The sequence below is a fragment of the Aspergillus tanneri genome (genome assembly GCF_003426965.1).
Source record: "Aspergillus tanneri strain NIH1004 chromosome Unknown AapTan_8_pilon_pilon_pilon, whole genome shotgun sequence".
Classification (NCBI taxonomy): Eukaryota; Fungi; Ascomycota; class Eurotiomycetes; order Eurotiales; family Aspergillaceae; genus Aspergillus; species Aspergillus tanneri.
Window position 1 is genome coordinate 1,220,208 of NW_022984635.1, and position 16,486 is coordinate 1,236,693.

The 16,486-nt window shown below is 49.0% G+C and overlaps 4 protein-coding genes across 4 annotated transcripts; 2 read left to right on the forward strand and 2 right to left on the reverse strand.

The window, feature by feature from the left end:
- Positions 1–891: 891 nt before the first annotated feature.
- On the forward strand, positions 892–2,497 carry ATNIH1004_011024 (putative cyclin-dependent protein kinase complex component; the record flags this gene model as incomplete). The annotated part of the gene is made up of 2 exons (XM_033575590.1): positions 892–2,139; positions 2,207–2,497. 2 exons carry the CDS (start codon positions 892–894, stop codon positions 2,495–2,497), a joined length of 1,539 nt encoding a protein of 512 aa, XP_033421445.1.
- Positions 2,498–4,868: 2,371 nt separating this feature from the next.
- Positions 4,869–5,240, forward strand: ATNIH1004_011025 (uncharacterized protein; the record flags this gene model as incomplete). Its single annotated transcript, XM_033575591.1, has 1 exon — positions 4,869–5,240. One exon carries the CDS (start codon positions 4,869–4,871, stop codon positions 5,238–5,240), a length of 372 nt encoding a protein of 123 aa, XP_033421446.1.
- Positions 5,241–6,468: 1,228 nt separating this feature from the next.
- ATNIH1004_011026 (Ulp1 protease family protein) lies at positions 6,469–7,387 on the reverse strand (the record flags this gene model as incomplete). Its single annotated transcript, XM_033575592.1, has 4 exons — positions 6,469–6,523; positions 6,591–7,142; positions 7,197–7,216; positions 7,268–7,387. 4 exons carry the CDS (start codon positions 7,385–7,387, stop codon positions 6,469–6,471), a joined length of 747 nt encoding a protein of 248 aa, XP_033421447.1.
- A 1,394-nt stretch (positions 7,388–8,781) lies between these two features.
- Positions 8,782–14,652, reverse strand: ATNIH1004_011027 (putative Rho guanyl nucleotide exchange factor; the record flags this gene model as incomplete). Its single annotated transcript, XM_033575593.1, has 2 exons — positions 8,782–9,975; positions 10,039–14,652. The coding sequence occupies 2 exons, from the start codon at positions 14,650–14,652 to the stop codon at positions 8,782–8,784; spliced, it is 5,808 nt and encodes a 1,935-aa protein (XP_033421448.1).
- Positions 14,653–16,486: the final 1,834 nt, after the last annotated feature.

Sequence of the window (16,486 nt, forward strand, 5' to 3'; positions counted from 1 at the left end):
TTCCAGCATCAATTGTATCATCTATCGTGGCGCCCAAACATCAACACAAAATCAATAAAAAATAACCATACACATAATATTAAAATAAAATGAAATAAGACAGCTCTACAAAGGAATAAATAAATAATCACCTACCCAAATCCATATGAAAAGAGTCTTCGAGGCCGAGTTGACGGGTTGACTCTCTCGTGGTGGATCCTGAGGTCATTCCCGCTTGATCGATTAATCGATTGAAATCGATGTATGCTTTGGTTTGAACTTCCAGATTTTTGGATTCTTTGCTGCCCTTCTCTTCCATCATCATCACCGTCATCATCATCATCATCTCGCCTCTCTTCCTATCCTCTACCTCGTCTCCACGCTTTGTCAACGTCCTACAATTAGACGTCTTGTTGATTTCCCCCTCCTTCCGCCTCCCTTCGATTCAACGCAATGGACCCTTCCGGTCCTGTTTATCACCTGTGATTCCCTTCCCACTTCAGCCTGGGTTGGGTTCACTGCGTGTCCCCCCCAAAAGCGTTCCAGCCTCTCTCGCGATCATCGTAGGTCCAGACTCGCTTCTTCGTTGGGTTATTGATCCACTGTTTATTTGATTGTATCGTTCCTCGCCCATTTTTGTTTTGTTTTCTTTGTCTTAATTTTTTTATTTTTTCTTCTTTTTGCCCCGTCACGATCGGTCGCTCTGCCTTTCTATTCATTGACACGCGTGGATTCTCCCCTCCCTATATCTCTATCACTCCTTCCTGTGTCTGCCTGGATGATTCTCATTATCTCCAATGACCCCTCATCTCACATGCCTCCACGAAACGGGCGCTGTGATCGCTAACGTACCTCCCCTACTCTGTGGCGTTAGATCAAACATCGCGTGTTTCTCCGTGGCTCCCTCGTGCCATGGGATCCGTCGCCCTTAATCGATCGGATCATCTTGATAGTTCCTACACCATGTTGGGAGGCGCCATCACTCCCTCGGAATCAGGCTATCGACCTTCTTCTCGCCACGCTCCTCGTCCATCGTCGAACCTGGAAGCCGGCAGCTCAAGGTCCGCCTCGTCCACTACCACCCCCACTTCGTCTACAGCCCCGCCGTCAACGTCCGCTCGCCTCCCCTCCCACCTGCCGCAGGATGTGCCATCCTACGTAAGTCGACCTTCTTATCTCAGCTCTCAGTCTTCCACTCGGGCCTCTTCTGCCACTCCGGGCTCGACATCGGCTCAGCCCCCCTCAATGAGATCGTCCGCCTCCAATGCGTCGCAGCTTGTCGGAAACACCAGCCAAACGGCTCCCTTGCCCATCTCCGGTTCGCATCCAGAGTCTCACTCATCCCCCGCCTCTCCCCGGTTGAGGCCGACCTTCCAGTCACTGCGCTCTTTGGGCGGGTCGGAGGCGAACTCTCCGAGTCGTATCAAAGTCCGTGATCTGTCCCATATCCAGAGCTTCGCCAGCGAAGAATTCTTAGCCCAGTCGCAGGGGGGTCGGGTGCCGGGACAATGGGTTCAGGAGCGCCAGTACGAGATTAGTTCCATGCCGGTCACGGATATCATCGAAATGGTTGCTGGGCTTCTTACCAAGATCACCACCACAAATGATATGCATCACGAACAGGTTCATCGCCATATCCCTCCGCCCGATGGTACCGCCAGTCTGAGCCCGCAGGCCACAAGCGTGCTCGCATTCCATGGCAAAAACGTTCCCAGTATCAGCATCCTTAGCTATTTAACTCGAATCCACAAGTATTGTCCTACGACCTATGAAGTGTTTCTCAGTCTATTAGTATACTTCGACCGCATGACCGAAATTGTCAACCAGGGTCAGCTGGAGAGCCTCGAACGTGGCTGGGACCCGGCGGCTTCGGTGCGATCCGATCCAACCGCCAGGCCAACATCGTCTGAGGGCGCGGCGACACAAGCTCCGCACGCTTCACCTATAGTGACGCCTCCATCGTCTACTGGCATGCGAGCGCAGGATCCCACATCTCCGTCGTCTATATCGCCGTCCTTGCGTCCCCAGGAAGAATATGATCACCTCTCCCATTTTTTCGTTGTTGATAGTTTTAACATTCATAGGCTAGTCATCGCAGGCGTGACTTGTGCCAGTAAATTTTTCTCTGACGTTTTTTACACCAATTCTCGATATGCAAAGGTAAACCTATCATCGCTCGTGTTCTGTTTCGCAATCTTTCTCACCCCTGGCTAATTCGGTTTCGTAGGTTGGAGGGCTTCCATTGGTTGAACTCAACCATCTTGAACTCCAATTTCTGTTGTTGAACGATTTCCGCTTATCCATTCCTGTTGAGGAACTGGAGGCGTATGGAACAATGCTGGTGGAATTCTACGCTCGAGAGATCGTTGCACAGCAACAGCAGCAAGCGCCCCGGACTGCGGCTAATCGCCCGATCGACCTCTCGCCTCATACTCAGTCAGACGGAATGTATATGCGCACGCATGAGAAACGCCGTCCCGAGCAACCGGAAGTTCAGCAAACGCCAACACCGCCGTAGCTTTCCTCGCGTCGGCCCAGACTCGATTTTGTCTTTTAATTTTCCTTGGACTCCACTACATTATGGTCCGTGATAGCCTTTGGCCAGAAGAGAGCATCGCCCGGTGCTCTACGTCGAATATATGTGGTTAGTGACCTGGACCGATTTTCCAGCCGGTATCGTGCCTGGCCTCCTTGATATATCCAGCAATTGGTTCCACTTAGTTGTTGCGCATCTTCGGTTTGCAGATTTGTTACTCTACTTATAGACTTCTTTGGCTGTCAGCGTGTTGGTATATCTCATGTGACATTCTTCCTCTCGGTGTCGCTAGCAGTTTTCAGTCTGGAACCACTACTCTGTCTGAACACCGTTCTGCTGTCTTTGCATATTGTGTCTTCAACATGGCTGGTGTTCGTGGGCGTCATCTTTCCTTTTTACCTCGCTTCCGGGCTATATGATACGAAGCTGCCTTTAATCTATAGCTTGGGTTTGTTTTATCTCTCTATAATCCATTCCCAACCGATTTTCATTTTTACATATTTTCCTCGCCACTCCTCTTCACCGCTCGGACTTTTTTGTCCTCTGTCGACTCCCACCCGGTGGGTGCAAGGACCCTGGTTCCAGCGCCCAACGACACCTCGCCATCAGTAGAAGTTCGGTTGGCTAACCTGTTCTATCATGGATTGCTCTGTGGCCTCTTAAGCTGGCACTGAGTCGCTACAGCGGCGGTCCACTGCATCGTCTGTATATGGTAGCTAATTACATAGTGAGACCAATATATGCTCCTTTAGTGCTGGATAAATAATAAAGATAATAAAATGAACTAAATAGGTGTTCTTGAAATCGAATTAGGGATAGGACGATATTCTAGTCTATCGTAACCACCCAATCATACTGACTGATTGGAAAGGTAGCAATTCCATCTTGATTGCTATAAAAAAGGGGATTTCTGCTAGTGGTTTTGTTATTGCGCGACCAGTCTGGGGGGTTGAGTTGAAGGATAAGTATATTTAGCAGCACTGCTCGAAACAAGGGACAGACATAATCCAACTCCAACTTAAAAACCCACACAACCCCTGATTCCTCAACACACTAGACAAATCCTCTATCCTGTAGGTCCCGACTCTTGTTGATATCTCTGCTCTGGATCTCAATTAGGGCTGAACCGACGCCCGGCACGGACCACCGCCGTTTCTTGGCTTCGACCTGCGAGTTCATTCTTTCTACTTCTACCGCTGTTCTTAGCTCACGGCCAACCAGATCGTTTCCGGCCGTTAGGAGGACTTATCTTCTTTAGTTTGTATTGTTTTCATCTCTCACTGAGTGATTTAGGAGGGGCCCACCATCCATCTGGCCAGTGTCAGTCTGTGTAAATGTTGTGTTTACATCACCCAACAGGAAGAATCTAAGAAACTCACCCCCAACTCCGTCCGGTTGATCCAACGTGGCTGACTGGGAGAACAACTGTGATCAGGGCGTTGCGAGGGTATTGAGGAATCGAACGTCATCAAACATCGTTCGGAGGACAGACTCACACCATCTGATGAGCATTAGCATCTAGATCCAGAATAGGAAAAGAAAAAGAAAAAGAATGAAGCATACCCCCATCTCTGTCAGTTGATCCAACAGTTCGGTGTCGTCGGGTTCCAGCGCTCCAGGCAAGGGACTTCGACTTAGTTCCTGCGGACAGGTGTGCGTCCATTACCCCGTATTTGGGAACTGCTAGACCTGGATGCCCTCTGTGTACTCTTAGAATACTGATATATTGGAACGAACGAGATATTACCAGCCGTACCTTTCTATTGGGACAACTGTACCACCAATACCACAGCAGGACATTACGCCAGGTCGATCTAAAGCCCATTAGCAGATCCTAGATGACCTTCAATGAAGACCAGAGCCAGAAACAGAAACAGAAAAAGAATGAACGTGTGCAAAGGAGTGGAAGACATGAATGTCAACGGGCTACGTGAATATAAGGAGCGTGGGCAACGGTCAACGAAGGAAAAGGGAATGGAGTAATGACGATCTCACAGAGTGAAATTGCCCTGTTCCGTGATCATCTCACGTTGCTTGATCCTGGCCTTGAAGACCATGGGAGGCCTGAACCAAGTAACTGTGCCTGGATGCACGCCAGGGTGTTCCATGAACAGCCATCGTCACCGGCACAAGGCTCCTCGGCATGGGTCGAAATAAGCATGATATAGGAGTCGGAACCCAATGAGTAACATCTGATCTTCGTCCTCCTCGTTCGGCTCGGGAAGGGGTGTGGCACTCCATCCTTGGAGGTGTCCAAACCATAAAGGCACGCCTCTGAAGACGTACTCTTGCCGCACAATCCAGCGTGATACGCGGACCACCGTGGTCTCTACGAAACGTAGCTGGAATCGCCATGCGCTTTGGGGGGAGGGCTGTACAGGGTGCCGACAGATGGTCCACGCGGGACTCGTTGGCACTCGTCGACTTGGGTTGCGCCCAAGGTCGGGAGCGGACCTGTCGAGCTGCCCTTCTTATCTCAAGACTGGAAAGGTTGCCCTTGGGTGGAGGACCTGTTCGAGTGCTAGTTGGGACAGGCCGGGGAACAGCAGAACGAGTGGAAGGCAAACTTACCGACCGAGTTGGGAGACGTGAGCCTTTCGCAACTCAGCAAAGGAACGAACGCCAGCTCGCGGAGGCTACACTGGCAAAAACAAAGGGCGCGAAGTGGAGTTCGCACGGTACACGACACGCCGGGGAAAGGAACGAAAGACAGGCTGTGCCGTGAACAGGGCAGCCCGACCCGCAATAAAAGGCGGCTCAAGAATACACAGACGAGCCATCTGGTATCCTGGTCAAAAAAGGAGACGGGAAAGAAGAGGTATGGAGGTATACGGAAAGAAGAGAAACAGGGGACAGCAAGAACGCAGCAGGGAAGCAGTAGGGGAGCAGTAGGAATGCTAAACGCCAAAGGAGCTTGAAAAACGTATGCGTGAAAGTCACGATACTCGCATCAAATGAGCAAACGGTATTGAAGAGAAGAAAAGAAGAGAGGGACAAGAAAAGAAAGAAAAGTATATACAACTGGGTCGTTGTTACAGTAACCTCCAGCAGCGAGTCACTAGCACCTGCCATGAGAAACGACTGGCCAGCTCGACTCGAGCCAGTTGTTTCCCTGGACCGAAGAAGAGTACTTTTATGCGTGCACATGGTAGTGAATACTGACTGAAAGAAGGCTCGAGTTGGCCTTGGTATTTTATAGATATATAGTTTGTCTACCTGGAGGGACATGATCTATATATACAGAGTTGTCCAACTGTAACCATCTCATGCCTCTCAAAGCAAGATAGGAAGAAGAAACATCTTGAAAACAGAAACACTACTTGATATCGGACCGATATGGAAAAGATATTTATAGCAGGAGACTAACTTTAGCTCCCGCTCGGCATTTGTCCCTGCAGAATAAATCATGCACTCCACGCCTCCCACATGATCCCTATGACAACTTGCTATTTAGCACGAACCTTTAGTAGCATATCTCTCGCCAATAACAGAAAGCATATATAATCACGGCCGGATGTAGCTGTATCGAGTTAGCAAACTACCATACTTACGATCAATTCGCCTGCTGCGGTAAAGACTGGAGAATTCCAAACACAAGATTATAGTATATCATTCAACGTCCCCATGATACCCTCCAAATATGTGCAAATCAACACCTAATCAAGATCCCCCTAATTATAGAATCTAAGAATACGACAGTGAGATTATCAATGCTAAATGCAAAGGTCACGTGCTGTTTGGACAGAAATGCAAATCATGCAGTCGTCGCCATCGGTGACTGACACATAAAAATGGTAGACAGAAGAGGATTCCATGCGTCCAAAAAAAATCCATATCCTGTCATATCCCCTAAATACCGACCTTTTCTTGAGTATGCATCCATCGGCGGTCTCTCTCCGTACACCAGATGTAAACGACAGGATCATCCAGACCTGGTATGTTTTCGTGAACAGTTAATCAATCCGCGGGGGACTTCGCGATTTCTTTCCTAACGGACTTAGACTGGCTCTGTCGTACCGTAGTTGTTAGTAGACTTGATTATGCGGAAGACAAGAGGTAAACTGTGCTAACATACGATCTACGCCGCTCTCCCTCTTTTCTGAAGCCATTGATAATCTTGGCTATTTCCTTCCTGCCCGCGCGGGCATCTACTTTCTTCCCACCGAGACTCATACTGATCTTTTCGCTGGCATTGGCTGTCAGAAGTCGTTTGAGTAAGAGATGTCGCATGCTCAGACAGACGAAAACGCCGCAGTCGCTCCCATTCTCCTGGGTAGGAGAATCATCCAGATGGATGAACCGGATAGGTCGGTTCAGAAGGGCACCGAATTTCTGGGTCACTTCTCGAGCCTCCCACACATTCCCGGGGGGAAGTGAGTCGTAGTGGAAGGCGATTCCGTCCACAATGGAAATGAGTAACAGTGACCAGTGAGTGCCGCCCTCCGCTTCGGTCACATTGCGACAGTCATTGATAGGAAGGAAGACGTGCGTCGTGCGCGAGAAGTCCGGCAAAGCCTCGCGCAACGAGTGAGGATTCGGCGTTTGTAGGATCATAAAGGACATGCTGGGTCGCAAGAGAACGATGTTGGATGATTTATACTGTACGAGGAATTCGCGTTCTAGATATCTGGAGAAATCAGCTTCAACTTAAGGGCATGGAATACTGCGTCTGTGGACTTACTCCTCCCAAAAGGAGATAACCTGCAATGAGGTTAGCTCTGGAGGTCTATCATACATTGCGATTAAACACACATTATCTGTGAGCCAGTCATTTTTGAGAGACTGCATATCCTCTCTCGTCACTACAAGGAAGGTCAGGCCTGTTTCAATCCCATCGAAATACACGGGGGCAGCGTCACGTACGTCGAACATCGTGGTCTGTACGCTCCGAGCTAGTCAGATCTCCTCTCTTTGAACTCCTAATCTAGAGGGGATCAATTATGAGTCACTAACAGCTGAGATACGCATCGTCTGGGTTCAACTGTGAGCGGTTAGCGCCCTGGGAGTGGGAAGACCAGCGCAAAAACCACAAAGAAGCCAACGGAACGCCGCGACTGAGCCTACCGTGTCACCGAATCGCCTCATTCTCTTCTGCAGTCTTCCCAGCCCGCCGTCGCGCATCTTTAACTCTTTGCCTAAATATCTACTCAGAAATTACCCAGGAGAAAGAAACAGCTAATGTCGGCCGCAGGGGTTGTGTCTGCCCGGACAGGATCGAAGAACCAAGCGAGTACGAAAGGCCGACGCTTCGTGCACGATGCCTCAAGACATATATATATGTGTATAGACAATAACCTAACCCAACTGTCCAAGACAGAAAGGATGAGCAACAGCTCGAGTCTAGTTCCGTCGGCGGAAGGGGGATCGGAAAGAGGGGAGGGAGGGGGAAGGTGATCGGAGGTTTCGCAAGGCCCCTGGGACTGCTTAAGATCACACTCAGTGGGTGAGGAAGATAGGACAAAAGTCGATGCGGACTGCTCTACCCAACGGAGGGCAATTGGGAATAAGATGGACAGTACTCCGTGTCCTTGCACATCATCTACGGAGAAAAGCCACTTCCAGCGCCGACGTCACTGGTGGCTCACCGGGCACGTGATGTACGTGCCTGTGCATTAAGTGAACAAGACTACTTGAATGATCATTCCATAGATCGATCAGTTTCAGCTCTATAGTCAAAGGGGTATCTAAGATTACATTCCAGTGGCTTCAGGAGAGTTTCCAGAAGCCTCGGCCAATGTCACACACACTATGGTGGAAATAGTCACACGATCGCTTCCTTCCCTACATTCAAAACACCTGCACAGCTCCTCAATTCCTTGCCTGCGACCCCATAACTAACTGGGAGGGCATCTGGAAGGCATAACTGTGAAATGGTGCAAGGGACAAAAAGTTAAAAGGTAAAAATTTAAAGGAAAGCAAATCAAGTTTAACGCCTCAGTAACAGATAAAGGCCATACAGGGCTCTCGAGTCATTTCACATTGGGTATCAAAGGCATAAACAAAGCACACAAAAAAAAAAAAAGAAAGAAAGAAAGAAAGAAAGAAAGACAGACAGACAGAAAGGAAAAGGGAAAAAGAAAACAGAGAGTGAGGATAAGGAATGACCACCCCTGCAGGCATCATGATCGACGAAATAAACGACTTTTCCGTTTGTCGGCTTCCAGATTAAGCCAAATGGTCCACTGACAATCAAAACATGAGACTGAGAATCATAAAACATATACAACAATATGGAAACACGTGGCATGATCATAGTATAATAGGGCTTAGTTTGAAAGTTTCGCGAAATGCTTATTCCAGATCCAGCCAACCTGACGGGTAGGATCGTCCTGATTCTTTGCCAGCCATAGCTCACCTTTCTCGGCAATAACGTCGAATATTTCTCCAGCGACATATGTCAGGTAGGGATATCCGGCCTCGCGCCGGGCACGATCAATATTGAACTCGTAGATACTGGCAGCAAGGAATAGTACCGTAGGTTCTTTAGGGGCGTCGTTTTCTGCAGGGGCACCTTCATCTTGGGGATTATCCGACATGGGCATTGCCGATGAAAAAAACCCCGAATACCGACCACCAGGCGTCGTCGGTTGGTCCTCATCGTTTTTAGCTTCACTACCAGAAGGACCCATGACATCAACAAGGAACGGTGAATCGAGACTCAGCCTGGGAAGACTTGGGATTGATTCAGTCTGAGGAACGGACGTAGGAGGTACAGAGCCTGATGATGTGCCGGTAATCTGCTGCAGCATCTGGCTTCGGGGGATCTCCGGTGCCTCAGCACCGCGGTCAGAGAGAGATGAATCGGCCCGAAGACGCCCAGAAGACAACTGCGACTGGCCATCAATACTTGGGGATCGGAAAGGAAGGGCGTTACCATTGCCGAAGTCATAAGAAACCTTGGGTGAGGGTTCTTCCATGGTAGATCCAACACGAGTGCTAGCGCTATTTACGGTTGAAGAGCGTCGAGGTGAACTGATAGTGGCCCCAGTCGAGGGTGTATTGAAATTGACAAGGTTGACAGCATCCGCAAGCAACGATCCGTTGCAGATACCCAATGATAACAACTGGGCCTCGGAAAATGTGAAGGTTGCAGACCAATCACCGACGATCTTCTGGATGTCGTCCGGAAAGGAGTCAACCAAGGGTGCTAGCTTTTCCTGCAAAAGTTTGAACCAGGATGTCTGAATCTGAATAAAGTTTTTCAAGCAAGCTTCCATCAGTTTAGCGGTGAGGGAATATAGCTTAGGAAGCTCGTCCTTAAGTGTCTCATTGAGAGCAACGAACTGCTCTCCTTGTTCCGTGGTCTTTTTGTCGGGCTTATCTCCTTTGTCCTTGATGGTTTTGAAGCGAGCATAGTCCATCAGGCGTTTATCACGCTTCTTCATCACTTTTTGTGGTCCTTCGTGCAGCTTAAGCAGTGTGACCATGGGCTCGATGACATTCTTTCGAACAACAGACAGCTAGAATCACCTAGTCAGAAAATCATTGCAGAGTGCAACGGGGTGTCGGTCCTTCTCACTTACATGGTCCGGAAATGTGGCCGTCATGATTTCATGAGCACATATTTTTAATTCACGCCATTTGCCCTCGAGCTCTGAATAGTTGGTCTGCGAAACGTCGATAAACCCTTCGATCGCTGCAACGAATTCGCCGAAGCGTTCCATGGAGCTTTGAGCCTCGCGGGTATACGTCTCGGCATCTCGCATGACAACTTGCAACTGGAAGAAGTTGTCTCCAAATCTTTGGGACAGTGCATCGTAGTCTTTGTCTTCAACCATGTCAGAAAGCCCTACTTGCTGCCTCAGTTTCTCCGTGCGACGCCCAAAAGCCTTCGACAAGCCTGCTCTAACATCGGACTCCTTTCGTTTTCGGCCAACTACTTGGCCCACTAGATCGGCACGCTTCTTCATTTCGTTTATCCTGATCGAAATATTAGTCACCTCCTCTAGGGCACTGACGAGAGATGCACGGTCTGGATGGTCACTCGGTGTTGAATCAAGAAGCTCAGTTAGCAGGAGAGGGTACTTTAAGATCCGCTGCACTGGTTTAACAAGTAGCGAATCCAAATCCCACGCTGTGGTGAGATCCGATGCCCACTCTCGACATTCCTTTAGCCAGATAGCCACTTTGGGATTCCGTTGAAGGGTTTGAAGCTTCTTATTGGCTGCATCATGATTTTTCAAGTAATCCGCATAGATCTTCTCCATATATGCCATATTCGTCATAAACGCCTGACCAATGAATGTAGCATTGTCATTCTCCAGCTCCGATATTCCTGTTGCCACCGAAGTATCAGGATCGACTTTGGAAGCGTGGCTGTTCCGGGCGCGCTTGCTGCTCCATCGTTGTGATTTAGGCATAACATAGACACTCTTCGCTGCCTCCTTCAGTGCATCCTGGAAGGACATTGAAAACCGTACAACCTGGTCGGAATTTGCAAAGAGTATTTTAACATCCTCCGATGAGAGATCCAAGCATGAGCTTGATGTTCCCTTATAAATATCGTCAACAACTTTCATATCTCTCCCAAAAGTGTATTCGGTATCAACTAATTCCTTGATAACATGCCGTCGTTTCTTCAAACGCCGTTGCTCTGGTGATGGGGAAGCTTTTCCTGGATGAGGCTGCTCCGAAGTAGAAGGAACCAAGGAAGTCGTTGATGAATCCAAAGCCTGCGGTGAGTGTGTAGGGTCGAGGCGCCGAAGTGACGAGTCTCCGCTACTTCCATTGCTCTGGACCGAGCCCAGTGGGGCGAAAGTGGTGTTCACGAAGGCACCCAATAGCGGCTGGGATAAATTCCCTGCAGAAGAGGAATGGAATGGTTGCCGAGACGCATTGATTTCCTCGCTTCCAACTGGAGGAGGTGGTTGCTGAGACTGCTCTAGGGGAGATGGGCGACTATCCCGTGAGTCGGCTTTCAGAGACGATTGAACATCAACGGCCACACCGACAATTTTATGTGTAGCTTCCCCAGGGTACGCTGCTTGTATACTGGGTGTCACAATCCGAGGTGTTGGGGCGCCGTCATGTTTAGAGCTATCGTCTGCCTGGTCTTTTGGCGCAGTTCCGTCATCGGCGGCAATCCGCATCCAATCCATTATAGATGGGGACGCATGTTCCCAGTCGCCTGGCAAGACGAGACTTGCAGTGTGCCCTATTCGCTCCTCCGAGGGGAAATCATTTGTCTGTGATACCAAACCTGGTTCCTCTGTTACATTCCTCTTACTAATATCTGAAGAGTGTGGTTCTGGAGAAGCACGGATTGCTGGCATAGGAAGATTATGGCCCCTGCCACGAGCGAGCTCTTTAAAATAAAGTTGAGTAACAAGTCTCGAGTTCCACCCGCCTAGTCTGGCTAGGTTAGGTGCGTTCGAGTGTCCTTGAATATTTCTATTTGGCCCGTTTTCATGCTTCGACTCGGGCGTTGTGCTATTATTATGATTCAATGTTGAAGGCGGTTGACGCCCGGTAACCGATGGAGGAGTACTAGAGGCAGCGGAGCATGAACGAGTCGTAGCTATTTCGCCATCATCAGCGGAATGCTGTATCTGAGAGAGGTCATCTCCACTGTCCTCGCATTGATCATCTGTGAAATGTTGATTTCGAAGCGAGGAAGACCATGAGCTCATACTCCATCTGTGGGGTGGTTCACCGGTAGTGTGCGCTTGTTTGATATAAAGATCACACGACTCTTGGTTATCACTACTATCCATAGAGTCTTCCAGACCCAGGGCATCTCTCAACATAATTGGGATGGATTCCCTATCATCATTTTCGGAAAAACTGAGATCTGGCTCATCGCAGGAGGAGCCACTAGGACTGGACTCGCGGATTTGCATGATTTGGCTCAAAAGAGTCCTGTGAGACGCATGCACATTTTGCCGAGACAGTCCGGCCTGGGGTTCTGGGTCAAATGCAGTAACATGAGTTTCGTTAGACCCCGACGTCATAGCAGAGGTTGGGGGACCAGAGGATTTTGTATTCATCCCTTCCCCATTTAGAGTGAGAGTTGAGTGCCCCAGTGTCGGCGAATCCACTGTCATTGGATGAGCTTCTTCAATAGGCCTTCCTTCAGGCTCTTGCATCCTAATGTCTGTATCAACGTGAAGGTGGGGGGTGGCTCGTATGTGCCCCGTTGAGGATACCGATGGTTCTTCTTCATGACAGGTTTCCACAGATTCCTCGATGACGGTTGCTGTATCTTCGGGCTGAGGGGATGAATGTGACTGCGGCCTCTCAGGTAGAGGTACTTGCGGAGAAGGAACCCGAGGAGGTTCCTGTTTGTCTTCTCGGTGTTTGACTTGACGACGAAGTTCGGCTGCTTTCTCTTCCTTCCTTTCATTCTCCTGAATAGTGCGATTGAAGGCTTGTTGGATTCTCTGTCGTCGAGTCGCAAAATCGACATGGCCCAGCTCGGGCACTTGCAACCCCCGTTGTCTGAAATTTCGCGACTCTCGATCGCGATTAATTTGGCTTTGAAAGTTCGACACAGTTTCCACTACCTTCGATCGTGACGTGGGCGCTGTGTGAGACACGGGTTGACGGGGTCTGGAGCTTCGTAGGGGTGGTGATTTCTTCGGAGGAGGAGCAGCTATGTATGCCTCTAGGAGGGCGCCCTTTCCAGAACGCTGATGACGCGGTCGATTCTGGACCATTTCACGCCTTCCACGTGGTGACAACGCAAGCGCTATTTGCGAATCGTCCGATATATCACGAGGCGACTTAGGTGACGGTTTGGGGAGGCGGCTAATACCTCTCGGTGGCAGAGGAATTTGTGCGGTAGGCCGGTTGCCGAAGGTTGGATCGACAGTTGCCGTGGGCGAAGAAACTTCTGAGCCGGAAGCCGAATTGAGGCGCCGGGATGAGACAGGAATGCGTGACTTGGAATGTGGGCTTTCTAGGGACGTTCGAGAGTTCGGCTGCAAGGGGGCCGGGACCGCCATGTGGGAATCGGAAGGCTGAGCGGACGCACCTCCAGGCCAGTTTCCAGAGAAATCGCTTTTCACCCTTCGATGACTACTGGGGTTTGCACCAGTATTTACAGCCTCAAGAGAGGGTGTATGCCCCAAATACCAGGCAGTAGGTGTCAGTGGAGAGAAGCCGGGTGATAGGTCGTGATGGTCTAGAAACGCGGGGTTTGGACTGGGTATGCTCCCTTCAGAACCTCGACGTCGCATATGCGACGGAAGTCCATATCCCGAGTCCTGGAAGCCTGTATCCACGGAAAGCAATTCTCTGATAAGCGCCCGGTGAGGAAGCGAGTCACTTGGATTTAGATACGTCGAAGATGAACTCGACCAATTTGATTGGTTTCGCAACTGAGGGACGGTAAGGTCAAAACTATATTGGCCAGGTGCCGTTGCTGTGTTCAGTCCAGACACGTCCTTTCTGTTTTCTAGGGAGCCAGACGTATCGCACGGACGCGACGACGATCTGGAGCGCAGCTGGTGATCGATAGGGCTGGCTGGGCTGGCGGCCCTTGACGGTTCGCGGGATATCGGTGTTGATGTGACTGGAAGTGGAAGAACCTGGTCAACGTTGTTGTTGAACTTGTTTATCAGGTCTTTGAACGATGTCTGTCTTGACCTGGCCGTCGACGTCCTCGCAGATGACCCTTTTGTGGAGTCCGAACCAAAACCCCTGTATGAAGAATCTGAAGTCGAACGGTATTGCGCTCGGCTCACAGATGTCAACTCTGGAGAGCGGGTTGGCACGGAGTAAACGCGCTGAGAAACAATGGGACGATTCTCTGCGTTACCGTTATTATTGACCCCAACCATCAAGCCAGTGCCAGAGTCAGCCTCGGTACCATCATTTGCAGCCAATAAGGATTGATGCGGCCGATAAAAGTCGTCAGGGTCAGGAGAGGTTCGGCCGTCTGGGCCGTAAATATCAGGGCTGCCGCTCGAGGATAGACCCGTAGGTGCACGGAAAGCCTGAGTGCTTGTGAGACGCGGCTGTTCGGTGTATGTGGTACTCGCTAGGGAAGGATCGGGAGACGAAGATGATGCGATTAGCGATGCTTTAATATTTGATGAGGCGTCATGATATAAGTCGTCAGTATCTGGAAAAGATGGAGGCTGACGAGAGTTGCCATTAAGAAAGCAAGAAACGTGTTCGACATCTCTGCCGGACATCTTGCATTCTTCAGGCAGACAGTCAGTGGGAATTTGTGCTCCAAACTTGGGAGGGGCTGTTCCTTTTCCTCTTTTTTTTTTTTTTTTTTTTTTTTTTTTTTTTTTTTTTTTTGTTGCCCTTAATTTTCTCCCAACGGTTTGGTTGGCGGTAATGCTTCCTGATGGACGAGACTAGTCTTGCGATGTGTTGTTCACAGCTGGTAGGCCACAGATGAGGTTGCAGATGGACCGGCCAGAACTACAAAGCAATCATCGCCGGGTAGCACTACCCAAGTACGGAGTCATATTTGAGACAAGATGAGACCACCAAAACAGTAGAGTGATCCTCGGTTCGTATTGCGGTGGCGCCGGGATTCGACCATCAAGTTAAGGTACTGTTGGTGCTTGGACGAGGTAAGGAGAATGGTTTCAAAGGCTGCGAGTATATCGGATACCAATCAAGGATGGAGGGACAGAACGATACGATAAAGGAAGAGAAGGAAAGAGGATGGGAGAAAAGAGCGTAAGCGTGGGCGAACAAGAGCAACCTGTAGTGAAATGAGACGGGCGGGAAAGAAACGTTTGCACAGCGTCTAGCAGGGGAAGGGGGGAATGGAAGGGACGTAAGTTGTCACAGGCGGGCCGAGAGGGGTCGTTGAGGTCAAAGTGGCAGGGCCAGTAGGGAGGCAAAGAGCAAGAGATTAACAAAGTGACCAGGGTTACCTATGACTGCAAGTCAGGCAAGGCCCAGAGGAACAGAATTTCTATCCATCAAATAATACCATCGATGACGGCCGAATAGGTAGCGATCCTGTGATCCCAACTGGGATGAGCTGTAGGTGGGCCAACAACTAGCCCTGTTTGAATGTGATCAGTTGTAATTGCTACCTAGTAGATGTTATATTTATTGATATTGTTACCATTATTTCATACCTAGTGGCTATCTCGTGTGTACTTGCTATGGATTCTACCTGAGAATCATATAATTACGTCAAGGAGTTATGTACATACACATTTCGCGTGTATTGGACATGAATTTGACACTCCCATCCTTTGGAATGGACTGCGGAAAAGAAGGGCCGAGGAACATTAGGTTTTTTTTTTTTTTTTTTTTTTTTACAGAGACGAAAAACGATGTTTCGTATGAAAATATCGATTCGCCGGAAAAATGGCCAATAACAAACTGAAGAACATGAATACATGATGAATTCTCCGTGGTCCCAAGGATGGGCCTCGATCCCTGATACAAGTTAATACTTCAGGTATTTTCCCAGACTTGACTTAATAAAGACATCCTTTTTGGTCCAAGAAGATCAGAAAATGATTAGTGTCGATGACAGGTGGTATTATTGGTGTTAATACTTCTTGTGGGGAACGGTTCCTTGCGATCAGTGTTTGGGTGAGAAAAGAAATTTTGACCATCAAAGAAAGAAGGGAGAGGGGTGGGGGGGGAGGAAAAGCGAGAAAGAAACAAAAGAAAGAGTCTTAATTTTCTATCAAATGTAGCAGTGATATTTCTTCCACGCTTTACCCTTCGTCTTCCCTATTTACAACACAGTTGAAGTATATGTTGATTGACTCGATCTTCTCTGACGATCGATTCTACTAGGATCTCTCTTTTAGCGGCCGAACACCCGAAGTCTGCAGTTGATGGAAGTAGACCTAACTAATTAGGATTACTGAATCAGCGTATTAGGAGGATAACTTTAAATTTTTATTTTTTTTTTTTTGTTTATTTTTTCTGGAAAAGAAAGAAAGAGAAAAAGTTAGAAAGAATATTATATCCATGGAGCCGATTTAGCGCCCCACTGCTTCCTAATTTTAGTCTGAACTGACAGCCTTTTGTTCGCCGTCC